The 26,389-nt window shown below is 43.2% G+C and overlaps 2 protein-coding genes across 6 annotated transcripts in view; both read left to right on the top strand.

Annotated features, from left to right (window-relative positions):
• Nucleotides 1–14,886, top strand: part of LOC123999087 (rabankyrin-5-like) — a 44,295-nt gene extending 29,409 nt beyond the window's left edge. Inside the window, exons 19-25 of the mRNA XM_046304471.1 lie at nt 170–346; nt 851–998; nt 1,275–1,365; nt 1,539–1,663; nt 8,331–8,477; nt 12,107–12,197; nt 12,793–14,886. Of these exons, the coding sequence (XP_046160427.1) occupies nt 170–346; nt 851–998; nt 1,275–1,365; nt 1,539–1,663; nt 8,331–8,477; nt 12,107–12,197; nt 12,793–12,925 (912 nt within the window). The 3' untranslated portion in view covers nt 12,926–14,886. The remainder of the gene's footprint in view (nt 1–169; nt 347–850; nt 999–1,274; nt 1,366–1,538; nt 1,664–8,330; nt 8,478–12,106; nt 12,198–12,792) is intronic.
• A 4,798-nt stretch (nt 14,887–19,684) lies between these two features.
• zzef1 (zinc finger, ZZ-type with EF hand domain 1) overlaps nt 19,685–26,389 on the top strand; it is a 51,219-nt gene continuing 44,514 nt past the window's right edge. For all 5 annotated transcript variants that reach the window (XM_046304454.1, XM_046304452.1, XM_046304453.1 and 2 more), the window contains exons 1-12: nt 19,685–20,445; nt 21,304–21,448; nt 21,646–21,840; nt 22,067–22,250; nt 22,540–22,739; nt 23,296–23,506; nt 23,891–24,007; nt 24,711–24,889; nt 25,387–25,488; nt 25,594–25,685; nt 25,843–25,988; nt 26,200–26,305. In XM_046304454.1, the coding sequence (XP_046160410.1) occupies nt 20,032–20,445; nt 21,304–21,448; nt 21,646–21,840; nt 22,067–22,250; nt 22,540–22,739; nt 23,296–23,506; nt 23,891–24,007; nt 24,711–24,889; nt 25,387–25,488; nt 25,594–25,685; nt 25,843–25,988; nt 26,200–26,305 (2,091 nt within the window). In that variant the 5' untranslated portion in view covers nt 19,685–20,031. The remainder of the gene's footprint in view (nt 20,446–21,303; nt 21,449–21,645; nt 21,841–22,066; nt 22,251–22,539; nt 22,740–23,295; nt 23,507–23,890; nt 24,008–24,710; nt 24,890–25,386; nt 25,489–25,593; nt 25,686–25,842; nt 25,989–26,199; nt 26,306–26,389) is intronic.

Here is a 26,389-nt window from a genome sequence, read left to right as displayed (position 1 = left end):
TTTTCAAATCTGCTATTTTGAGTCCATATACAGTTACGAGTGTAAAGAGTTAAAAGTAGGCTGAATCCTAACGTCCGTTCGGATATTTAAATAACCGTGCCCATCCCTACTTTGTTACAAACATTGTATGATGAAGTCTAACCCCCACCATCCTTCTCTTTCCTCTCAGGTGGACAACAAAGGGCGTAACTTCCTGCATGTGGCGGTGCAGAACTCTGACATCGAGAGTGTTCTGTTCCTGATCAGTGTCCAGGCCAACGTAAACTCCCGGGTGCAGGACGCTGCCAAGCAGACTCCTCTACACCTGGCTGTTCAGGCTGGCTCGGAGATCATTGTCCGCAACCTAGTAATGATGCCTACCCTACCACCTCACCAGTAGCTAAGTGGCTTTCTCACCAGTGTGAGAAGCTGTAATTGTGTGAATAGCTGTGTCTTTGGGCTCTATCTTAACAAGCCTAAGTCGATCTTGGCGCTCTTGCGTGGCGCTGTAGCACAGTGGGAATTGATGCATTTATAACTTACAGGTGTGACGTGGGCTTGACCACTCACTGGCCAATCAACATGCTCCATGGCTTAATACTGTAACTGTGTGGTGGTATTATCCAAACCCAGCACAATAGAGCCCCAATTGTCTGTCTAGGGTGTTTCGTCATAATTGCAGTCATTGTGTGCAGATGATCAGATTGTGAAGTGTTTTAATGTCAGGAACCACATTTAATATGCTGTTCTGAGATACGCAACTCAAATGTAAAAGAGACAACCTGGAATTGCAACCAATGTCTGTGTGCATGTCTGAGATGCTTGTGTGTCTGATTTCGACTCTTATCTGACTCTTGTATGTCCATTGCAGCTGCTGGCAGGGGCCAAAGTGAATGAGCTGACCAAACACAGACAGACAGCTCTACACCTGGCAGCCCAGCAGGACCTGGCTACTGTCTGCTCTGTGCTGCTGGAGAATGGAGTGGACTTCACCGCTCTGGATGAGAATGGCAACAACGGTACTGACTGAGCCGTAATCTAGGCTGTAACACAAATGGCACCCTATTCCCTATATATAGTGCACTACTTTTGACCAGGGAAGTAGAGATGATTGTGCCATTTGGGACACATCTGTAGATGGGACTGTTTCAGCTTAGATTAATTTTCCAACTCCTGAAATTGAATTAGTTTGAAATTCTGCTATGCAGTGCCATTACCCTGCACTCTCTTGTTTCTTTGTCTCTCATCTCAGTTTAGCTTGTGCTAATACTCAGGTTTTTTCTGTCTTTTCTCAGCCCTGCACCTGGCCGTAATGCAGGGTCGCCTTAATAACGTGCGTGCCCTTCTCACAGAGTCCAACATTGACGCGGAGGCCTTCAATCTCAGGTACACTACCTCAACAGTACTTCAGTTCAAATTGATTTACTTAATGTAAAAACACATTGGTCATCTTTCTTGCTGAAGCTCTTACGTTAAAAACAGCAAGTAAGATCAAGATGTTGAAGGACAAAGGGAAAGGCTTAATGTGTTTGTTCACTGAGCTATTTTTTGTTTTGTAGGGGGCAGTCACCGATGCACGTTCTGGGGCAATATGGGAAAGAGAATGCGGCGGCCATCTTTGAACTGTTCTTGGAATGTATGCCTGAGTACCCTCTGGACAAACCGGACAATGAAGGGAACACAGGTAGGACTGAGTAATATATCACTTTTAATGAAAATGTAATGTTTTAGGGTTATATTCCTGTATTGCAAAAATAATTTTGTTTTTGAGCATTTATGTCCACTTGTTGTCTTTTTGGTCTCATCTCCTTCGCTCCTTCTGCTGTGACTGTACACTTTCCCATTTACACACCAAGCCCCTTCCCCTGCCACTCACAATAAAAATGATTTGAGATCACTTCTTCCTCTCTGACAAGCGGTTTCAACTCACTATTTCAGTTTTGGTCCCACAGTATCAGTCATATGGACACCGAAAGACTTTGAGACATTATTTTACTGTAATAGAGGAGTTAACCTTTCTAATGATACATTTTTTTATGTATCAACTACTCAAATTGCTACTCAAATTGCACGCAGAGCAGAAACTACTAAAACTGGAGTATTAAGAACATTGATTCTGGAAAATTAATTCTCAGTTTGTCGCACATGGCATTGTGGTACCACTGGCAGCATTTTAGCCAAAGACTATAAATGTGCAATAAGCATAAAGCACTATTTATATGAGGAATTGGCAACTCGTTCACATTCCGAGAAATAAGGTAAATTTTAACATCAACAAAGTGCACACGGTAGCATGCTTTACATTCAGTTGGAGACGGACAGAAGTGTTTTCATAACAATTCAACTGTTCTACCTTGTTAGCTAGCAAATGGATCCAATTTTGCTAAACTTGAATTATAAAGATTAGCTGGCTACTGACTAGCACGTGGGCTTGTGCTGAGAGATTGTTTGAGACCTGTGTTTATATTCAATAATTTAAGAAGTAAATCATTATTAGTGAATGTGCATTATGCATGTTTCCGGTTGAAATATTTAACAAAAAGGGTATTTACATAGACATATTTGAAAGCCATATCAGTAATTATTACAAAAATTTGATTAAACTATATTGATCAAATAATACCTTATTAGTTGGTCTTTTGGTTGTGCACGGCTTATATTTGTCCGAGGTACAATTTCACAAGCCCTGAATTTATTAAATTATTTCAGACTGTTTACAATGCATTGTATTTTACCTTGTTCAGTCGTGGCCAAAAGTTTTGAGTGACACAAATATGAATTTTCACAAAGTCTGCTGCCTCAGTTTGTATGATGGTAATATGCATATACTCCAGAATGTTATAAAGAGTGATCATATGAATTGCAATTAATTGCAAAGTCTTTCTTTGCCATGCAAATGAACTGAATCCCCCAAAAACATGTCCACTGCATTTCAGTCCTGCCACAAAGGGACCAGTGGACATCATGTCAGTGATTCTCTCGTTAACACAGGTGTGAGTTTTGATGAGGACAAGGCTAGAGATCATTCTGTCATGCTGATTGATTTAGAATAACAGACTGGAAGCTTCAAAAGAAGGGTTGTGCTTGGAATCATTGTTCTTCCTCTTTCAACCATGGTTACCCGCAAGGAAACATGTGCAGTCATCATTGCTTTGCACAAAAAGGGATTTGCAGGCAAGGATATTGCTGCCAGTAAGATTGCACCTAAATCAACTATTTATTTTATCATCAAGAACTTCAAAGAGAGCGGTTCAATTGTTGTGAAGAGGGCATACGGGCGCCCAGGAAAGTCCAGCAAGCGCCAGAACCGTCTCCTAAAGTTGATTCAGCTGCGGGATCGGGGCACCACCTGTACAGAGCTTGCTCAGGAATGGCAGCAGGCAGGTGTGAGTGCATCTGCACGCACAGTGAGGCAAAGACTTTTGGAGGATGGCCTGGTGTCAAGAAGGGCAGCAAAGAAGCCACTTCTGTCCAGGAAAAACTTCAGTGACAGACTGATATTCTGAAAAAGGTACAGGGATTGGACTGCTGAGGACTGGGGTGAAGTCATTTTCTCTGATGAATCCCCTTTCAGATTGTTTGGGGCATCTGGAAAAAAGCTTGTCCGGAGAGGACAAGGTGAGCGCGACCATCTGTCCTGTGTCATGCCAACAGTAAAGCATCCTGAGACCATTAATTTGTGGGTTTGCTTCTCAGCCAAGGGAGTGGGCTATCTCACAATCTTGCCTAAGCCATGAATAATGAATGGAACCAACACATTCTCCGAGAGCAACTTCTCCCAACCATCCAGGAACAATTTGGTGACGAGCAATGCCTTTTCCAGCATGATGAAGCACCTTGCCATAAGATAGCTAAGTGGCTTGGGGAACAAAACATCTATTTTGGGTCCATGGCCAGGAGACTCCCCAGACCTTATCCCACTTGTAGTCAATCCTCAAGAGGCGGGTGGACAAACAAAAACCCACAAATTCTGACAAACTCCAAGCTTTGATTATGCAAGAATGGGCTGCCATCAGTCAGGATGTGACCCAGAAGTTAATTGACAGCATTCCAGGGCGGATTGCAGAGGTCTCGAAAAAGAAGGGTCAACACTGCAAATATTGACTCTTTGCATCAACTTCATGTACAGTGGGGCAAAAAAGTATTTAGTCAGCCACCAATTGTGCAAGTTATACTACTTAAAAAGATGAGAGGCCTGTAATTTTCATCATAGGTACAGTTCAACTATGACAGACAAAATGAGAAAAAAAATCCAGAAAATCACATTGTAGGATTTTTATTTTTTTTATTTGCAAATGATGGTGGAAAATAAGTATTTGGTCACCTACAAACAAGCACGATTTCTGGCTCTCACAGACCTGTAACTCCTTCTTTAAGAGGCTCCTCTGTCCTCCACTCGTTACCTATATTAATGGCACCTGTTTGAACTTGTTATCAGTATAAAAGACACCTGTCCACAACCTCAAACAGTCACACTCCAAACTCCACTATGGCCAAGACCAAAGAGCTGTCAAAGGACACCAGAAACAAAATTGTAGACCTGCACCAGGCTGGGAAGAATGAATCTGCAATAGGTAAGCAGCTTGGTTTGAAGAAATCAACTGTGGGAGCAATTATTAGGAAATGGAAGACATACAAGACCACTGATAATCTCCCTCGATCTGGGGCTCCACACAAGATCTCACCCCGTGGGGTCAAAATTATCACAAGAACGGTGAGCAAAAATCCCAGAACCACACGGGGAGACCTAGTGAATGACCTGCAGAGAGCTGGGACCAAAGTAACAAAGCCTACCATCAGTAACACACTACGCCACCAGGGACTCGATTCCTGCAGTGCCTGACGTGTCCCCCTGCTTAAGCCAGTACATGTCCAGTCCCATCTGAAGTTTGCTAGAGAGCATTTGTATGATCCAGAAGAAGATTGTGAGAATGTCATATGGTCAGATGAAACCAAAATAGAACATTTTGGTAAAAACACAACTTGTCGTGTTTGGAGGACAAAGAATGCTGAGTTGCATCCAAAGAACACCATACCTACTGTGAAGCATGGGGGTGGAAACATCATGCTTTGGGGCTGTTTTTCTGCAAAGGGACCAGGACGACTGATCCGTGTAAAGGAAAGAATGAATGGGGCCATGTATCATGAGATTTTGAGTGAAAACCTCCTTCCATAAGCAAGGGCATTGAAGATAAATAAAATAATAATATGCCCCATTTAGCAGACGCTTTTATCCAAAGCGACTTACAGTCATGTGTGCATACATTCTACGTATGGGTGGTCCCGGGAATCGAACCCACTACCCTGGCGTTACAAGCGCCATGCTCTACCATCTGAGCTACGTGGCTGGGTCTTTCAGCCTGACAATGATCCCAAACACACCGCCCTGGCAACGAAGGAGTGGCTTCGTAAGAAGCATTTCAAGGTCCTGGAGTGGCCTAGCCAGTCTCCAGATGTCAACCCCATAGAAAATCTTTGGAGGGAATTGAAAGTCCGTGTTGCCCAGCAACAGCCCCAAAACAAAACATCACTGCTCTAGAGGAGATCCGCTTGGAGGAATGGGCCAAAATACCAGCAACAGTGTGTGAAAACCTTGTGAAGACTTACAGAAAACGTTTGACCTCTGTCATTGCCAACAAAGGGTATATAACAAAGTATTGAGAAACTTTTGTTATTGACCAAATACTTATATTCCACCATAATTTGCAAATAAATTCATTAACAATCCTACAATGTGATTTTCTGGATTTTTTTCCCCTCATTTTGTCTGTGCACCTATGATGAAAATTACAGGCCTCTCGACTTTTTAAGTGGGAGAACTTGCACAATTGGTGGCTGACTAAATACTTTTTTTGCCCCATTGTATATATATAAAAAAATTCGGCCGATTTAATCGGTATTGTTTTTTTTTGGTCCTCCAGTAATTGGTATCGGCCTTTTCTTATCACAACTATTAAACAGCAACTGTTTTAAAATCACCAATTGGTCTTATGTTATATCCCTAAGCAGTTTCGTTCCTCTCCTGCAAGTAAGGAAGGACACCTTTATCATTGTAGTGACTGGGTGTATTGATACACCATCCAAAGCCTAATTAATAACTTCAACATGCTCAGCATCTGCTTATTTAAAAAAAATAAAAATCACATCCACCAATTAGTGTCGTTCTTGCAAGGCATTGAGAAACGTTCCTGGACTTTGTGCTTAAATATGTGCTCTAAATTCACCACTATTCACTATTCTTATGTGTGGGGTACAGAGATGAGGTAGTTGCTCAAAAATCATTATTATACACCGAATGAGTCCATGCAACTTTTATAATGTGATTTGTTAAGAGTATATTTACTCCTGAAGTAATTTAGGTTTGCCATAACAAAGGGGTTGAATACTTACTTATTGTCCAAAGGCATTCAGTGGCGTAAAGTACTTAAGTAAAAATACTTTAAAGAACTACTTCATTTGTTTTTTGGTGTATCTGTACTTTACTATTTATTTTTGACAACTTTGACTTTTACTTCACTACATTCTTAAATAAAGTAATGTACTTTACACATTTTCCCTGAGACCCAAAAGTACTCGTTACATTTTGAATGCTTAGAAGGACAGAAAATGGTTCAATTCACACGTTTATGAAGAGAACATCCCTACTGCCTCTGATCTGGCGGAGTTACTAAACACAAATACTTTGTTTGTAAATTATGTCTGTGTGTTTGAGTGTACCACTGGCTATCCGTAAATGTAAAAAAACAAGAACATTTTGCAGTCTGGTTTGCTTACTATAAAGGATTTTTGTAAATTATATGTACTTTGACTCAAGTAGAATTTTACTGGGTGACTCACTTTTACTTTTCATTTTATATTAAGGTATCTTTACATTCCAAATATGTCTTCCAACAAAATTCCACTGACATTGAGGTATTGTGTGTCAATCAGTGACACAATTTAATCGGTTTTAAATTCATGCTGTAACACAACAAAATGTGGAAAAACTCCAGGAGTGTGAATACTTTCTGAAGGCACTGTATATAGTATTGTTAGTGTGCATAGCCACTGCAAGATATAGGGTCAGTGCAGATAGTCCGGGTAAACATTGATCAAAGCTGCAATATGTAACTTTGTGGGCGACCCGACCAAATTCGCATAGGAATGTGATTTATTGATTTGTCATTTATATGAAGGCAAGTCTAAATAGCAGTAGATCTGTTTAATGTGCGCTATATCTATGCTTCCTGTGCTTGTTTCATTTTTGCGTTATTTACTTTTGGTTTTGGACACCAGCTTCAAACAGCAGAAAATATAATGTTTTTGGTTATGGAAAATATATTTCACAGCAGTTTAGATGGTACAATGATTCTCTACACGACTGCTTGTTTTGTCGCATAAATTGAAATTAGGTGAACTATTAGAATTTTAGCAACAAGGAAATTGCTTCACGATTTCTGCACATTCTACCTTTAACTATTTTTAGTAGTCTTATGGCTATTTAACAGTCTTATGGGGATAGAAGCTGTCTCGCAGCCTGTTGGTCCGAGAGCTGATGCTCCGGTACTGTTTACCGGACGGTAGCAAAGTGAACAGTCTATGGCTTGGTTGTCTGGAGTCTTTGGCAATTGTTCTGATCTTACACTTGGACCGCCTGACATAGACGTCCTGGATGGCAGGGAGCTCTGCCCCAGTGATATAATAGGCTGTCCGCACCACCCTCTGTAGCGCTTTGTCGTCGAGGGTGGTGCATTTGCCATACCAAGCGGTGATGCAGCCAAGCAAGATTCTCTCGACGGTGCAGCTGTATAACTTCTTGAGGATCTAAGGGCCCTTCTTGCCAAATCTTATCAGCCTCTTGTGGGGAAAGAGGCGCTGTCATGCCCTCTTAATGACTGTGCGGGTGTGTGTCTACCATGTTAACTCCTTAGTGATGTGGACGCCAAGGAACTTGAAGCTCTCGATCCGCTTCACTACAGCCCTGTTGATGTGGATGGGGGTGTGCTCTCCTCTTTCTTGTTCTTACTGATGTTAAGATGTTATTCTTTAGAACAGTGGTTTCGAACATAAAATGTATTATATTTCCTCACGGTCAAAATGAGCTAAAAGTAGTCCTCTTTCCTTCGCTTTTGGAATTTGATGCTCCCTGACTGTCTAGCTTTCGTTTCGATGACTCGTAGCAAGTCGGACAGAATGAAGACTGTAAATGTAGGTAGATCCATTATCATTTGTACACCGTTTCAATTTGGTTTAAGTAATTTCAATGGCATAAAATAAATGTTTTTCTCAAACCACCCGCGGGATCTGCCCCGTTGGCCATATGTTTGACACCACTGTTCTAAAGAATAACATCAAACATTTTTGTTCCTCAGTTCTGTTGCTGGCCTACATGAAGGGCAATGCTAACCTCTGTCGTGCCATTGTGAGGTCTGGAGCTCGTATGGGCCTCAACAACAACCAGGGAATCAACATCTTCAACTACCAAGTAGCCACCAAGCAGCTGCTCTTCCGCCTTCTAGGTGAGACGTTTGGTCCTGGTGTACTCCTTGAATAGATATGCTATTCGCGGCAATTGGTTTGTTGTACAGTAGTTCAGCATAGAGTACAGTTCATAAGAACACAGTCTGTAGTTTACAGTAGTTATATATCAGTTAAGCATAGAGAAGAGTTTATTTGATCATTTGATCCATGCATTAATCATGATCGTCATGGTGGGTACAATTTTAAGGTATTTTTAAGAAGGGGAGCAATTCTCATTGTGTTTGCTTTCAAATACTCGTTTCGATGTATCGCTAGGACTGCCTTCTCTCTTGGGAATACCTATCAAAAAGAGCCGCTCTCCCACCCTTTGTTTTTTATTGCTTCTCTTCCTCACTACTCTAGCTCTTCTCATATCGGCTGGATACCTGTTTGCCTGCTTAATCTGCTTACAAGTGAACCGTGAAGGATATCGCTGGTTGAGTACTAATCTTAAGGGTTTTTTTTCATGTAGAAATTCATTTTCTACTTCTGTCTCACTGATAGCTATTGAGACTCAGTTAGCCCACGCTGCAAGGCTAACATGGCTAGCTCGCTGAGAGGTAAGCTAACCTCACTAGAATACCCTACCTGCAACATGGTGGCATTGCTAGCTCCCTTCTCTTGTCTAGTTTAACCTACGTTTACTTGTTGCTTTAACTAGACCGACCGTCTCTGCCTCAAGGCTCCGTCGGTCGTGGGAGCATAATCTGAAGGCCAACTCTGCCCCAACGCGGTTTCCTTCAGCCAACACTGAGCTCGCCACGGCATACCTTCACCACAATGTAGCTGCTAGTTAGCTAGCACACCAGCACTAACCACACCAGCATTACTACCTGCAACACAGTAATATCGCTAGCTCCCTTCTCTTGTCTCGTTTAACCTAAGTTTATTTGTTTGTATTAACTAGAGCGACTGGCTAACCTCACGACACTGCAGTCGTGGGAGAATACCTATCCTAAGCTGAACTGCCCCCATGCGGTTCCCTTTGGCTAGCACTATGCTAGACACAGCATTCCTTAGCCACGAGGTAGATGCTAGCACGCGCATTACTATGCTCACCCCAGCTAGCATTAGCCCCGAGGCTTCAAACTAGCTATCTTTCAGTGGCTAGCTTGCTGGAAAGCAGGCTAACCACACTAGCATTCCTACCTACACATACATTGCATTAGCATGGCTAGATAAAGCAGAAACAAGTTCCCTACCTGCCCAGACGGTAGTATTGCTAGCTCCCTTCTCTCGTTTAGTACAACCTATGTTCACTCCTTTGTGTTGACTCGACTGACTGGTTTAGTGTCACGGCATTATGGTTGTGGAGATTTTCAGCCCGATTTTGAACAATGCACCCATGGCTGTTACTTCCGGATAGCACTATACTAGCTGTGGATTACGCTTAGCCTCACAAAGTGGTTGCTAGCTAGCTAACGTCTACACTAGCCTTACGGCTATAGCATTCATACATAGTGCTCACTTCAGCTAGCCATTATCCGCGAGTCATCTAGTGAAGTAGCTCAGGCCTTTCAAGGCTAATTTGCAGCAATGCTGAAAAGCTTCTCTCGTTTTAGTACACCTAACGTTCACTCGCTTTCATTGGCTAAACTGACCAGCTACACCTTACAGTCCTATGGTAAAAAGAGACTCTCAAACCTGAAGAAACAACGTAATTCACTCTGTTGTCTTTGGCTAACGTGGTGCTGGCAAGCTCGGCCATTCAGCAGCTAGGTGAGTGAACATTAGCAAGTAACACCGAAAGCCTCATGGCTAAGCGTTGACTAGCATGCATAACCTGGTTATGTAATGCTTTTCCCTCAGAGTTATGGCCCCTGCAATGGGAAATTCTCTAACTAGCGAGTGAGATTTTACTGAGTACCAGCCTGTGCTTGGCCAGTCTACTAGTACTCACAGCTAAAACAAGCTAGCTAGCTTAGCTCTGGTATTTAGTTTGCCGAGCATTGATTGCGTTGTGCTTAATGAGCCGGCTCTGCTAGGTGGTGATCCGGTCCACGAGATGGCTTGAAACAGCTAGCTAACGGGACAAGGGTGGCTTTACCACTTGGCTGTCTGGTATGGTTCACATAATGTTCAGTTGTGCCCTCTGCACCTTTTTGATTTTCAAACCAAGGCTGTGAGTTATATGTTAGTCGCCAACAAGCACGGTCTCCACTCCGTGCCTAATAGCACAGCCTCCAGAAGTACATATCAGTCATAGCCAACAGCAAAAGTCGCCGCCATGTGGCACAAGTGTGAGATGCGCAAGAAAGGTGGCGAAGTCTTCAACTTCTGCTGCCCTGCAGACCTGGGCCCCTGTGGCAGCCTGTTGGTTCCTGCATCTTGCTCACAGCTGGCAGGGAACAAAGAGCTGGCCTTGGGGGAATGAGGTCCTCTGCAACACAACAGTCTGCCAAAACTCAGGCTAGGCCCCTGAACCAGTTCAAACCTGTTGGGAAGCAATTTTGCACTGCAGCCGCATCAAGGATGCAACCCTCTAACCCTCCTAAGGAAGGTAAGGGTCGGCCAACTTAGGGCGCCGCCCTTGTGGCTGAGGAAGCAAGTGTGCTGGGTCTACCCTACCCTCTTTCTCTTTGGTTTTAACGGTTGCTACTCCTTCCACTCTGAGTTTCGCAGCAGTGGGAATGCAGAGCATTAAGAAAGAAAAAAACTATCTGTGCAGAAGCTCACTTTTATGACCGTGCTCATATGAGAGAATGGAGTAGACACACTGTGTGACCTCCCCCGAGTGCCCGCCTCCCTCAAGCTCTCCCCCCAGCGCCTTCTTAGGTTTTTAGCCAATGGTAGAAGTCAGCATGTCAGCACTCCCTCCGGTCTCCTCGACACATGGAGCAGTAGGGCAATCTCTTTTGCCATCCACTGTGGCTCTTATTCCCCCTTGCCTATGGCCTCTTGCCTCTGACTGCTATGGCGCGGACTGTCAGTCTAGCAGGTTTTGGTATGCACCGCTCCAGTTTTGACAGAGGGCTGGGGAAACCTAATCGTTCTCGTTTCGACTATATCCTGCCTGATCATGGGGACCATTTATATTTATTTATAATGGCAAGGGTGATGGCCTTCGGAGGGGCTTTGAAGAGTGCACTCCTGCAGACAAATTTACCTCTTGTGCACTGTTTTTGTGCGGCATGTACTGGGCTTCCTTCACTTTTTAGTTTTTTCCCCGATGGGTTGTGTCCCTGTACCTTCTCGGTGCATACTCCTATAGTTTTGGGACCTGAGGGGTGCTGATGTTGGGACTACCCTGGTTTTTGGAGAGGATGCTTTGCCAAACCGGAGTAGGCCATATCACCACGTGTATTTGAAAGAGAACTTAAGGTTATTTGCGTAACCCCGGTTCTTTGATAATGACTGAGATGTATCCCGCATTCTCCTGTTTGCAAGAGCGTGAGAAAGAGAAGCATGCTTGAGGATAACCAGAGGATGGGAAAGTGGCTCCTTTTATGGAAGTGAGGGTGTCTCCTCATTTGCCGCTACCAGTCTGTTTATGACAGAGAAGCATTTGATAGGTACTTCCAATAGAGTAGCAAACCCCACATGATACATCTCACTCATATTAACAGATAACCAGGGTTACGCAGATAACCAGGGTTATGCAGGTGACCTTACCTTTTGTGTGTTTTAGATATGTTGTCCAAAGAGCCCCCGTGGTGTGATGGCTCAAACTGTTATGAATGTGCTGCCAAGTTTGGAGTCACCACAAGAAAACATCACTGGTAAGAACCGGAAAAACAGTTTCCTAATAAAGACTGCTTCAGTCCTTTTTAAAGTGGCAATCTGCAGTTGCGACAATTTTTATTAACTTATAAATGAATGAATGGTATCACCATTGATCCTTGAGTAATATAGCACGATTAATTCCTCCGTGAGCTTGGTTGAACTTCAGAACCCAAAATATCAGCTTATTTTACTCCAATGTTTTACATTGTAAATATAAACAAATACTTTATAGCAGGGTTCCCCAACTGGCGACTCGCAGGTGATTGTATTATTTTTTTTTTATGGACATAAGACTGTAAAAACACCAGCAAATCAGTTCCATGTGATTTAATCTCTTCCAAAGTATTTCCACAAGGTTTGAAATAGTTTTTGTCAAATATTATATCTGAATTTGAGTGGTTACATTTTTATTTTATTTTGCCAAAACAGTGGCGGGTGGTGCTTTTATCATTAGAACATCTGATTGCCCCTTAAGTGAAGTGAAAGTCTGCCCTGTTGACCTTTAATACCTAACTCTCTGTCTCCCCCAATCTGCTCTTCTTACTCATCTCCTTCCGCTCCCCCCTCCCCTTGCTCCCTGTCTCCACCCAGCCGTCACTGCGGCCGCTTGCTCTGCCACAAGTGTTCCATAAAGGAAATCCCCATCATTAAGTTTGACCTGAACAAGCCTGTGAGGGTCTGTGACATCTGCTTCGACGTGCTGACTCTGGGTGGGGTGTCCTAACAGCACCGGACAGCATGCCCTCCATCCATCCGAACCCCTCTCCCCCTTCATCTTTCCGTTATGGGGTGCCAGCCGTGCCTGGCTCACCACCCTGGCACTGTGGGCTGGGCAACACCAGGCAAGGTGGCGGCGCGGCAGTAGGAGCCAGGTCTAACTTCCTGGAAAGTTATTGGACAGAGTATCGGACGGACCACAACCTCTGTACTAGTCATTCCAGTCTATACAAATATGTTAAAGTTCTAGCAGGACTTATGAAGTAGAATTTATAAAACATGTTTTTTGAAATTGGATTAAATGAAACGCTTGCTTGCTGGCTCAGTGACTCCAGGACCGGGCTAGTTGGGGGGGAGGGGAGATGTTCTTCAGATTGTCTTACTAAGGACTGATCATGGTTTTGACCCAAGATAGAATTTATCAAGTGTTTGAAGGAATCATGAGAATCAGTGATGTGTCAGTGTCAGATTGCAGGAGCGGTTAGACAGTATTTCTCCAGTAGCAGCCACTCACTGGTCCACTCATCAAATGAATCCATCACTGCACTGTGCTGCTGAAACAGAAAGCAAAACACCTGCTGCTCTCCAAGACCTGCCCTGCATCACAATCTGTAATTTATCCCGACTTCCCTTCATGGATTTTAAAGAAAGGATTGCTATAAAAATTTCACCGGTGCCCACTGATAGAAATAACACATTATTGTGATGCAGGGCTGGGTTTACCCCCTCTGTTGTAGTGTTTTCAGGTGTTCATCTCTGTTCTACTTCTGTCAATTTAAGATGATCACTTTGTTTTGCCCTTGACTTTTTACTGTTTGCTGTGTGGCTGGTTCTAATAAGAATCAGAGGCCGGTGTGTTGGATTTTAAGGGAATAGAGTTGAGTTACTATGAAGCAGATCATGTTTTTTGTTGTTGGGACTACAGCTTTTTCACACACAAAATAATAGATATTCTTTAATCAATGCTTCAACATTACATTTTTGATTCAATGATTAAAATATTAATGAAACACTCAATTTGAACTCTGTCACTGGTTAAAGAAGTGAGCTCTGCTAGTAAAAAAAGAAAAAAAGAGCTTGTATTCACATGATTTCAATGTAACTGCATAAAACAACCTCATAAGCCTTTATAGACCACCACTTAATCGGTAAATGGGACAAGACACTCAACTACTACTAAGTGTAATCAATGTATTTTCCATGAGAACTGGGAAGGCTGAGAACCTTTACCATTTAAGGTTTTGTTAGTCCCAAATGCAAAATAATCCTTGCTATGAAATTATACGTTTGATAAAATGCCTGTCTATGCATGTCATTTAATTTGTAGCGTATACATTTTTTATTATTATATCATAGTCCTCATGAATTATGTTTGCCACCCAGATCGCTGACATGTACATTCCATTTAATCCGGGCCTATAGTACGGTCCTCTTGTTGGGGATTTGTTATATGTAACAATTGGTATTGCCTCAATTCAGGTGTTGTCTTGACCTACCAGTCTGGTTTCCCCGGACCAGATTAAGCAAAGTCCTTGACTAAAAAGCAATTTCAATGAAAATGTTGATGCCTTCTTCAAATCCAGAACTAGGTTTATTAATCGGTGTCAAGAAAACAAGGCATTTATTATTATTTTTTCTGATTCTTGATTTCAAAACCTAACAGGTGCACTTTATCAAGATTACATGTAATTTCTGATCATAAGGGGAGAGAATGTGAGAATGAGTTGGTGGTTGCCACTGGCCTGTCAGTGGTCTGTTAAATTGTACAGATAAATGTATAATATTTTTGACCACTACAACTGTTTTGTACTTAATGCATTTAGCTTTTTTTTGTAATTGTGACAACTGAAATATTTGCCTCTGTTAATCTTTTATGCACATTGTTTCAGTATGCTCAGATATCTAGCCTGTTTCTTCTTTGCGAAAGGGAGGACGAGTTTACATAAAGGTCATCAAATAAGAACAGGATCTTGTTTTTGGCTCTGTACTTTAAATACAAACATGTCCAAGACTAGCTGCTTTTAGCAACGTGAGTGTATTTAGCATACACTAGCATTTCTCTCAATTGTATTGGGTTGCACAAAAACAGTAAGCGGGAAACCAGAAGTTAAATACAATTCCATTTCAACTTACTATTCCGGTGGGCAGGATGATTGGGTTCATTTGAGAAAATATCTAAAGGATCGTATTATCAAAAGGACTTTCCAATCGTGTGTTTCTTGTTGACCAACTTCCATTCTGCTTACGTCATGTCAAAATAAAAGTCCTATACATGTGCCATGTGGACAATAAAGGAATACATTTTGGGGGCTTTTATTTTTGACAGTTTAGAGAGGAAGTGGGTCTACAACAGACCCACGTTTGGCAAGTTTGTTTCATTTTTTAAATATATATATTTTTATTTGACCTTTATTTAACCAGGTAGGCCAGTTGAGAACAAGTTCTCATTTACAACTGCGACCTGGCCAGGATAAAGCAAAGCAGTGCGACAAAAACAACTTCATAGCACATGTTCGCTCCTGTCCTTTGTCTTAACCACAAATTATTGTCCTCTGACAATTACCATTTAGATGAAAGTACAAACGTGTTTTATAAAACATGTTTCTTTGTATGTGGGGTCAATTGAAGAAAAATATAAACGCATGACAATTTCAAATATTTTACTGAGTTACTGTTCACATAATGACATCAATTGAAATAAATAAATTAGGCTGTAATCTATGGATTTCACATGAATGGGAATATAGATATGTGTCTGTTGTTCAGACCCCCCCCCCCAAGAAAATACAAGCATATCACTACACAAGCATTAACATATGCTCTCCATGTATATGTGACCAATGCATTTTTATTATCTGAATTGAAAAGAGGGACATGGCTCAGAAATCCAGTCAGTATCTGGTGTGGCCACCATTTGCCTCATACAGCGCGACATATCTCCTTTGCATAGAGTTGATCAGGCTGTTGATTGTGGCCTGTGGAATGTTGTCCCACTCTTCAATGTATCTGCAAATAATATTGGCGGAAACTGGAACATGCTGTTTATCCAGAGAATCCCAAACATGCTCAATGGATGACATGTTTGGTGAGTATGCAGGGCATGGAAGAACTTTGACATTTTCAGCTTCCAGGAATTATGTACAGATCCTTGCGACATGGGGCCATGCTTTATCATGCTGAATATGAGGTGATGGCGTTGGATGAATGGCGTGACAATGGTCCTCAGGACCTCGTCACGGTATATATGTGCATTCAAATTGCTATCAACAAAATGCATTTGTGCTCATTGTCTTTTGCTAATGCCTGCCCATAACATAACCCCACGCCAACATGGGGCACTCTGTTCACAACGTTGACATCTGTAAAACGCTCGCCAACAAGATGCCATACACGTCTGCGGTTGTGAGGCTGGTTGGACGTACTGCCAAATTCTCTAAAATGACTTTGGAGGCTTATGCTAGAGAAATGAACATTCAATTCCTGCAGTCAGCACACCAATTGCATGATCCCTCAAAACGTGAGACGTCTGTGGCATTGTGTCATGACAACTGCACATTAATGGCCTTTTATTATCCCCAGCACAAGTTGCACCTGTGTAATGATCATGCTGTTTAATCAGCTTCTTGATATGCCACACCTGTCAAGTGGATGGATTATTTTGGCAAAGGAGAAATGCTCACTAATGGATTAAATACACATTTTTGCACAAAATGAGAGAAATACACTATTTGTGCAAAGAACATTTCTGGGATATTTTATTTTAGCTCATGAAACATGGGCCCAACACTACATGTGGCATTTATATTTTGGTTTCGTGTAGTATAAAACATTTCCCTTCTATTCCTAATTATTGAGTGTACAGTATTTGGCCATTTGCACTTGCAATTAGTTAACATATTGCATATGAATTAAACTAAAATGTACATGCATAAAGAACAGAAACCATTCAACAGAGGTTATCTTCAAACTGACAATCAGATACCCAGTCATTCTAATTTAGAACTCTTGGGAAGTTTTAGATAACAGTATATAGGCCCTTGTAGATAGTCCGTGTGTGAGGTGGCCCAGCCTTCACAGAGCCCCCTTTTGTCTAACCTCACCCTCTACTCTCTGACAGGACTCAGCGTGAGCGGGGGGCAGCCCTCATAATCCTGGATGTTAGGGTTTTTCACTGTGGAGGAGTTCTGGACACATACACAGTGAGAGCTGCCCGAGCCAGGAGAGAACAGTACCCTCGGTACGCCGGCCTAGTCTCTCTGCACTCCACCACTGAGGAGAGAAAAGAACAGTCCAATCAGAGCTACATGCTTAAAAATACACTTCCCTAGTAATGCTTCCAGAGCATAGACTGATCTCTATGATGGCTGTGAATGCTTCTATCCATACTAGTTGATAGGAGGCAACGATTAATGTTATTTAGGCTTGAGTTAGCGCCCCCTAGTGTATGATATCATTCAGCATGTTAGGGCCAGCACACATTGCCACCATCAACCTTAGGCTAGTAAATACAATGGCCGTGGTCGAGAACATCAAATCCATGGTATATTGTTGATTGTTACTGACTGATACAAATAATAAAAGAGTAGTTACTTTTGATTCAGGGTGATTTGTAGATCAATCAGTCGGTAGTTGCCTGAACTTCCGACTGCAATGTCAAACATGCACAAAGTTTCTCTGTGCACCATGATGTCAGTTCCTCTTGGTGGAGCACCAGACCCGTCCTCTCCTGGCAGCACTCCACTCTGAGTTGCTGGCTGGGAGGTGTTACTTCTCAGCCTGGGCTTGGTCCTTGAGTGTCTGCTGCTCCTCCAGGGCTGTCTCACCCTGCAGCAAGGCCTACAGGCATTGATACCCACCCATAGGCTTGTAGTCCTTGTGATAGAAGGTCAGCCAGTCTTACAGGGACACCACCTGAGTAGAGGTCAGACTGGACACATCATCAGTCAGATCTGTAAAGTCCCCAGTGACAAAGGCCAGAGGGGGAGCATAAAATGAATTCACAAGTCTGCCAAAATCTGTATCTTTTTATTTTTTATATTTCACCTTTATTTAACCAGGTAGGTAAGTTGAGAACAAGTTCTCATTTACAATTGCGACCTGGCCAAGATAAAGCAAAGCAGTTCGACACATACAACGACACATGGAGTAAAACAAACACAGTCAATAATACAGTATAAACAAGTCTATATACGATGTGAGCAAATGAGGTGAGATAAGGGAGGTAAAGGCAAAAAAAGGTCATGGTGGCAAAGTAAATACAATATAGCAAGTAAAACACTGGAATGGTAGATTTGCAGTGGAAGAATGTGCAAAGTAGAAATAAAAATAATGGTCTGCAAAGGAGCAAAATAAATACAGTAGGGAAAGAGGTAATTGTTTGGGCTAAATTATAGGTGGGCAATGTACAGGTGCAGTAATATGTGAGCTGCTCTGACAGTTGGTGCTTAAAGCTAGAAGTGTATTTTTTTAAGTGTCCGCGGCATTTTGAAGTGTATTTGCAATATAATATTGTACATGTTTTCATGTACATTTAATGCTTGTTCTCACTGCAGGTCTTAAAGCTCAAATCATTTAAAAAAAAATCAGTTTTGGTATTTAAATCCGTTTTGGTAAACAGCATGAGATAAGTGACCATTTGGATTTGCATGTGTTTAGACGGCAGTCAGTTGTCATAGTAACAACGGGTGTGCGCTCAGTGGTGTAGACTGATTGCTGGTGATGCTCAGGGTTCCTATCACGCAAGAAGTTATGTTGCAAGCTAAGGTGACAACAATGCCTGCCACGGATGCGTCCCAGTTGCCTTGAATGTTCAAAAATCAGTGTAAGAACACTTCTAAAGCCTTAAAGGATAAGATGATGCAACTTTCAAATGGAGTCCTCTTTTGGCTAGCCAAATCAGTCAACTAAGTTAGCTAGCTAGGTAGAGAAAACCACCTGTAAAGAAATTATAACCACCGCTAGGTCCATAGTGCTTCATCCCTTTTTCTACATCGAACAACGTTTTGCAGATGTTATTGCGGGTGTAGCGAAATGCTTGTTTTTCTAGCTCCAAACAGTGCAGTAACATCAGTGATCAGTGATCATTGATATTTTGATGCCAAACCTTCCTATTTTCTGTTCTATCTACAACAAGCTGCATTGCAATTTTTGTAGACCTTTTAGCTACGTTTTCTGTCACGAGTTGATATAGGACCTGCTCTGTGCAGTAACATCTAACAATTTCACAACAATACACACACATTTAAAGTAAAGGAATGGAGTTAAGAATATATACATATTTGGACGAGCAATGTCGGAACGGCATAGACTAAAATACAGTAGAATATAATATATACATATGAGATGAGTATGTAACAAAATATGTAAACATTATAGGATGGACAGGTAAAGGCCCTTGCTGTTCTCTCCGTTGTACAGAGATAACTCCTCTTTGGTTATGCGCTGCTCAGGTGGTGCATCGTCAGTGATATGGGCACAGTCCTGGTGTAGTGATAGTAAAGATGTTCTCAACTGTGGTATTAGTATTGCCACTAATACACAAATAAATGAAATGATAAACCCTAGAATTATGTCGAAGCCTTCGCAGCTCAGCTATTCCTTGTCATGTGCCGTTACATGTTTGTCAATTAATTAAACATGTTTAAAAATAATCGCCGTTTATGTATTTTTATTTCCGGGTATGCGTTTAATCCACAGCGCATGCTCACATCAGTGCAGAGTTACAAACCACATAGTTTATTTAGCTCCCTGGTTTGGCTTGGTGTCCGCACGTTCAGCAATGCACGGTATAATCGTGAATCGGAGAGTTGTGTACTGCAGCTATATCATGAATACTTTTATATAAGAATAGGCCTACATCAAATATTGTTTTCTATATGCATCTACGCTATTTCATGATCCGGGCCTAGAACGTACACTTCCGCCCATTGGGTCCAAAGTTTCTGATGACGTAGCGAGCGATCGAGTAGGGCACGTACTGAACGTCAATGCGGTAGTGGAACGAAACGGAAGAACACAGGTTGGAAAGGGCTGTGGATTTTTCAATCCCGTTTACAAAACTGTCTCCAACCGGACCTCTACGAATTTTAGGAAAGCCAGAGGCCGCTATACAACATGGGAAACGCAGAGAGCGGCTGCGGAGGTGGTAGTGGGGACGAGGAGGATGTCGAAGCCGAGAGCCCCGGGTTCGCGGAAGGCAGTCCGGCCTCTGCGGCCACGGGCGTCGGCGTTGCTAACAGTGGAGGCTCTGGTTCTGGAAGGAGTGGAAGAGGATCGAATAACCCTCCAGTGCCGGGCTGCGGACCACCTACCCCAGGGGTGCTTTTAGAGCAGGTCAAACTGAGGGAGGCGGCGGCCCGCATTAGCGACTCGGGGGTCGCCATTCCTGAGTCGGTCCTGGCCGGGAATGAGGGCGTCCTGGTGCGGTGGCTCGAGGACCGGTTGAGCCGGGGAGAGGAGTCTGTAAATGTGGAACAATTTTGCGAGATGCTCGAGAGCCGAGACGCTCCGCGAGATGAGTGCGAAGAGGTACAGTATTTCCGCGATAACTACCATAATATAAAGCCCACAATATTTATTATACCTCAATGTTATCATAGGAAGAGCGAGTGTCTACCATTATGTGATTCGCAGCTGAGTGGCAGAAAGTGTTTTGTTTACATTGTAGGCCTGGTTACATGTCCTCTGACTAACCCATGCCAAGCAATAAGTGTGTCACGACACCACGAGCCATAAAGGGACATTATGTGCTGTCAGACCTTTACGTTTGTCAGTGATCATTGATATTTGGATGCCAAACCTTCCTATTTTCTGCTCTATCTACAACAAGCTGCATTGTACTTTGTGTAGACCTTTTAGCTACGTTTTCTGTCACGAGTTGATATATGAATAGGACCTGCTCTGTAATGAATAGCTTTGCCTTTATCTCTGTCAATGTAGGACATTGTGTGCCTATGGCAGGGTAGGCATGCTTCAGAATGCTATGGAATCCTGACTCACAGTAACATCCACAATCCATAGAAACAGTATACCTGTCTGGTTTGACAGAGAGACACAAACAAATTATAGTGTAATCTCATAACAGATTATCAGCATAGGCAGATATCAAATAGCTCCATGTTTTGGTTCTAGGGTCTGTGTCACTTTTATCCAGAGCTGACAGTTGTCGGGCCTTTCCTGGGAAGTTTGTTATAGAGGCCAGGGGGGGTCAAGGCATTGGCAATGTGTCCACCTCAGGTCAGTGTGTCAAAAATATTAGCTTCTCTCCTAACCCCATCACCCAGGTGACGTCCTAGTGTAGACTGAAGCAGAGGTGAACAACCTGCGTAGTTGAATGTCTATGTCCCTATGAGTGTATTTCCTCATGCTTCTCTGTCCCTGCCCTAGGCCTTTGGTCAGTTTGACGCAGAGGGAGATGGCGTGGTGGACGTTGAGAACATGCTGATGGCTCTGAAGAACTCCAACGGGGCCAATCTACAGGGAGAGCTGAGTCACGTGATCCGACAACTCCAGGCATGCACCCTAACCCCAGGTAGGAACAGACCCAATGTGATACTGATGTATGTTATAGGTTAATGGGGAGTTATGTTGTGGTGGGTGCTCTGTACATTGTGGAGAGTTGCGATAGGAAGACTGGGGCAACGACAGAGGGATAGGCAAAGAAAGGGATTTCTGTGTTCACCAACAGCATGATACATCTGATATGTGTATCTTCCTTCTTTATTTTAGGATTCGTTGACATATTCTCCAAGTCCAAAGACCGATTGGGAGCGCACGCCTCAAAGATCCTGAAGTTCCTCCACAGGAACCGTATTCCCAGTAGTGCCATCCCTTTCCCTGTTCTAGAGGGATACAACAGCATTTGTACCATGAGGTCTACCGTGGTGCAGGACTTCCTAGAGTTCCTCCTTCAGAAGGAGAAAGGTAAACAAAAGTATTATAAAACATCAATAGAATACCCTCTGGGAACATGAATGTTGTTAAATTAGCACAAGGAGATTTGCCTTGTACTAACAACCTATTATTACACATCAATTACACACATCTTCAGGTCGTGAATGTCATGTAATACTAGTTGACCCTTTATTCACCATGAAACAACACCTCAGCCTGTCTCATTGAGCTGGTTCTCCTCTCTCCCTCCTCCCAGACTTAGACATCCAGTACAGGGCAGAGTTGAACCGGGACCCAGAGGTGGATAAAGTGAAGGTGGTCACACAGTGCTACAACTTCATTGAAGCTTCGTCCAATGCCGCGGACATTCACAAGATGACCAACGGAGAGACTGTGACCTTCTGGCAGTCAGACGGCAGCGCCCGCTCACACTGGATAAGGTGAGAGACAACAGCTAACAAGCATGGCTTTTTAATCAGGGTTAGATCCAAGCCGTTCACATCCAGCTTGAAAGGGAGCTGTGGCTAGCTTTCTAATGTACATCTGTAGTTTATTTATATATATTTATCTTTCAGTACACTATTATCTTTGAGTTCAAATGTTGTTTGATTTCCTTGTGTCCAGGCTAAAGTGTCATGTTTAGGGCAATGAGTTTTACCTGATCAAGTCACATTCTCAGGTTAAACTCGGGGCCCTACTTTTCATTTGACCGTATCGTTGTATTTTCAGGTTGAAGATGAAGCCGGACGTGGTGCTGCGTCGCCTGGCCATCGCCGTGGCATCCAACGACCACAGCTACATGCCCCAGCTGGTGTCAGTGGCCGTGGGCAAGAACCGGCGATCGCTGCAGGAGATCAAGGATGTGCGCATCCCCTCCAACGTCACAGGTTACGTGGCCCTGCTGGAGAACGCCAACATCACTCACCCCTGTGAGTCAGTCGCTGTCTGCCTGCCTGCATGTCACTAGGGCCTTTCACTCCAGAAAAGAATGATGCAGATCGATGTGGGTGCAATCCACCCGGATCATGAGTCTAATGTGAAAGCTCCTACTTTATTACACACTACTCAATTCATCTAGTTCCTCCAGTTAGTCTTTTGGGGAGGCTAGAAGTCTGCATCTCCAGTTAAGCTTCTGTTTGAAATTGATTCTCCCTGGAATTTGAATACAGTATACATCAGGGGTCAGGAAACTTTTTGGCTCAAGGGCCACATTGGGATTTTGAAATTCATTGGCGAAAAAGAGCAGTTATTTCAAAACATATATTCATGATATTTTCTGCTTACTTTCTATCTAGTTTTAGATGTGTTTATTTATTTTATTACTCAATTCATCAGGCCGTAGACCACCCCTGGTGACAGAGTTTTTAGTTTAATACGTTTTTGTTCGGTGTGCCAACTAAAGACATGTACCCTCTGGGATTAGTCAAGAATTCCCGTCCGATCCTATCCCACGCCATTCAAATCATTCCGCTCTGTGGCCTCCAGACATCCAGATCAACATCAAGCGGTGCCTGAGTGACGGTTGTGACACGCGGATCCACGGGCTGAAGACCCTGGGCTACCAGATCACCAAGAGTAAAGAGGTGTCTGTGTCTGATGCCTCGGCTATCTGGTACCTGTCACTGCTCACCTCCCTGGTCACAGCCTCAATGGAGACCAACCCTGTCCTGGCACAGACTGTCCTACAGAGCACACAGTGAGTACCAACTAGAGACAGGGTCATGGAAGGGTGCTATGACATGCTTATTTAGGGGTCTGGGTAGGAGTGCTGATCTAGGATCAGGTCCCCACCTGTCCCTATATATTCTTATTCATTATGATCTAAAAGGTGAAACTCCTACTCTGAGAGGCTTTGTGGATATGGGCTCTGATGTTATGAATGGGTCTATTGCATGCGTATGAAGGGCCAGGAGTTTTTTTTTTGACCACTTGACCTAACCAGGAACAACTCCTAGATGTCAAGATTATGAAGAGGTTCTGCAGCATTTCACCTTTGTCACCAGTCATTGAATGCTTTGACTTGACTTTTTGTTGTGGCACTGTGTCTGAGAGCTTGGTTTCTTCTGTTCCCTCCTCGTAGAAAAGCCTTAAAGCACATGCCACCACTGTCCTTAACGCCATCGTCCACCGAGTTCCCCAAGTTCTTCTCCATGAACATCCTCGAGGAGGTGGACGGGTTCCTGCTCAGAATAGCAGAGTAAGTCTATAGTAGTAGTAACTATATAATGAGTATGACTGACAATAAAAACATTCAAATGAGAATAGCAGAATAATGCTTAGATCCTGTGATTAAATCATTACACTGGCCTCACCTATGCTGATAATCTCGGAGCCTACCATGTTTACATGATTATGTTGACATTTTTTATTTATTTGATTTATTATGGATCCCCATTAGCTGCTGCCAAGGCAGCAACTACTCTTCCTGGGGTCCACTGACATCAAGGCAGTTATATACAATTACAAATATTACATGACATTACATTTCAGAACACTTTTCACAACACGTTAAGTGTGTTCCCTCAGGCCCCTACTCTACCATCACATACTGTATCTACTATACAAAATTCATGTGTATGTGTGTGTGAGCATGTGTATGAGTGTGTCTATACAGATATCAGCACATTGATTGAGTGGTGATATTCTCTGTATTAACTTAACTCTTTGTAAATACTCTCTCACTATCTATTTCTCGCGTGTAGACATGCACACACGCACCCCCCCCTCTCTCTTCTCTCCCCCCCACACACTATCTCGCACCCGCTTACTCTCTTTCTCTCGTCCACTCTATCTGACGTATATCTCACACCCACTCACCATCTTTCTGTTTGTCTTTACACTCAATCACTCTCAGCCTCACACCATTTTCCCCCCCTCTTTCTCTCTTCATCCCCCTGTAGTTGCTGTGTGACCCCTGATGCAGAACTGACCCTGTTGGCCTTTGCCCTGGCCCGGGGCAGTGTGGCTAAGATCCTCCAATCCCTGTCTGGTATCAGTGAGCACCTGGAGGCAGAGTACAGAGCCTCGTCCCTCATCTCCTCGATGGCCACAGTCAGACTGCGCCTGCTCTATCGCAACGGTAACCTCAACCAACCCCGCTTACAGTATCCTTCTCCCGGTCTACAGCCAACCCCACTTGCCTTATCCACTATGTCCCCCATGCCGTATGGCTGTAGTAGTTGAGGCAATGGGCTGCTAACCAGACAATTCTGGCGATGGTGCTGTGATTATGCTTTAGATCAGTGTTTCCAATATGGTGGGCCAGGATCAAGCCTGATTCTTTTTGAATCGCGTGTAGACACTAGTTCCTGGATAGAAACGTATTTGTGGGACACAAGAAAACTTTAGGGTTACAAAGAATTTGAGGATTCTGGAATTTCTGGTTGGAAGATTACGGATTTCCTGAATATTCCCTCCTGATTCCGGGAATCTTCCAACCAGGGTTACTAGAAAACCTGTGAATTTGGGGAAATTTACCAGAATTTTGCAACTCTAGTTAGATTACAAATGGTTTGCGACCATCGCCTTTAGATCTGGCTGTTCTGAAGTGATTGCGTGTCTTGTGCCCTACTCTAGGGAAGACCCTTCAGTTGCACCTGCAGGCCTGTGATGTGAAGGGCAAAGAGGAGAAGTCGGGACCAGAGAACATGCTGACTGAATCCGCCGCCACTGGAGACGGTATAGTTACTGCAGTCTCTGTCTCTTTCTCTCTCTCGTTCACGCTCTAAGTATGTGCATGTTTGAGTTTGCATGCTTAATCAGTTGCTCTAATGTTCTGTACAGGGTTTCTTACAGAAAGTGGTAAGAAGAGAGCTAGTGTGATCCTGTCTACAGAAGACCAGAGCAACTTCCAGGTCACTCAGATGAAGGTTAAAGTGAGTGTGTGTGTGTAGTGTTCATATCTTGCAATAGTGCATTGGTGTTCACAGCAATGGGGTTCTCATGAAGTATTAAGCATCCTCTATCAGTGTATTTGTGGCATAGTGTGTGTTTGCACTTTTGCTCCCTACCATTTGCTGTGTTTTTCAACAGGTCCGTAAAGGTGCCATTGGAGCAAAGTGTGGCCTGGTGTTTGCCTACAGTGAAGGAGACACCTTTGATGCAGAAAAACACTTCAAGAGGTTTAAGAAGTATGACTCCTGGAACTACAAGGACTACAAGGAGTTTGTGCAAGACAAGTAAGGACCTCCCCGGAGTGGTACCTGTTGAACCGCGATGAACTGCCTAGTCGTCTCATGCACCAGACATCCTACCCATGTTTGTAAGGTCTGGTATAAAACGAGGCCTTGAACTAGAGTCAGTATAGTGACCTGTTCCATATGAATGAATGAATGAGACAGTTCCATATGAATGTCTGACCCCTGGTTTGTCATGTGACCTACCTTGCAGTCTGAGGATTCCACTGCAGGCGGAGGATGAGCCCATTGGCTGGTTTGAGCTGGAGGATGACTGGAACGATGTGGAGATCAAACTGCAGACTTGTCGCGTTGCAAAGGTACTCAACACTCTTTCGCACTCTCTATCGCTCTCTCTTTTCTAGTTTTACAATTTCTCTCTGCCCTGTCCATATTATTGGTTC

The sequence above is a fragment of the Oncorhynchus gorbuscha genome, linkage group LG16 (genome assembly GCF_021184085.1).
Source record: "Oncorhynchus gorbuscha isolate QuinsamMale2020 ecotype Even-year linkage group LG16, OgorEven_v1.0, whole genome shotgun sequence".
Classification (NCBI taxonomy): domain Eukaryota; kingdom Metazoa; phylum Chordata; class Actinopteri; order Salmoniformes; family Salmonidae; genus Oncorhynchus; species Oncorhynchus gorbuscha.
Note: the sequence above shows the minus strand (reverse complement) of the source record. Positions and strands in the feature narration are given on the sequence as shown.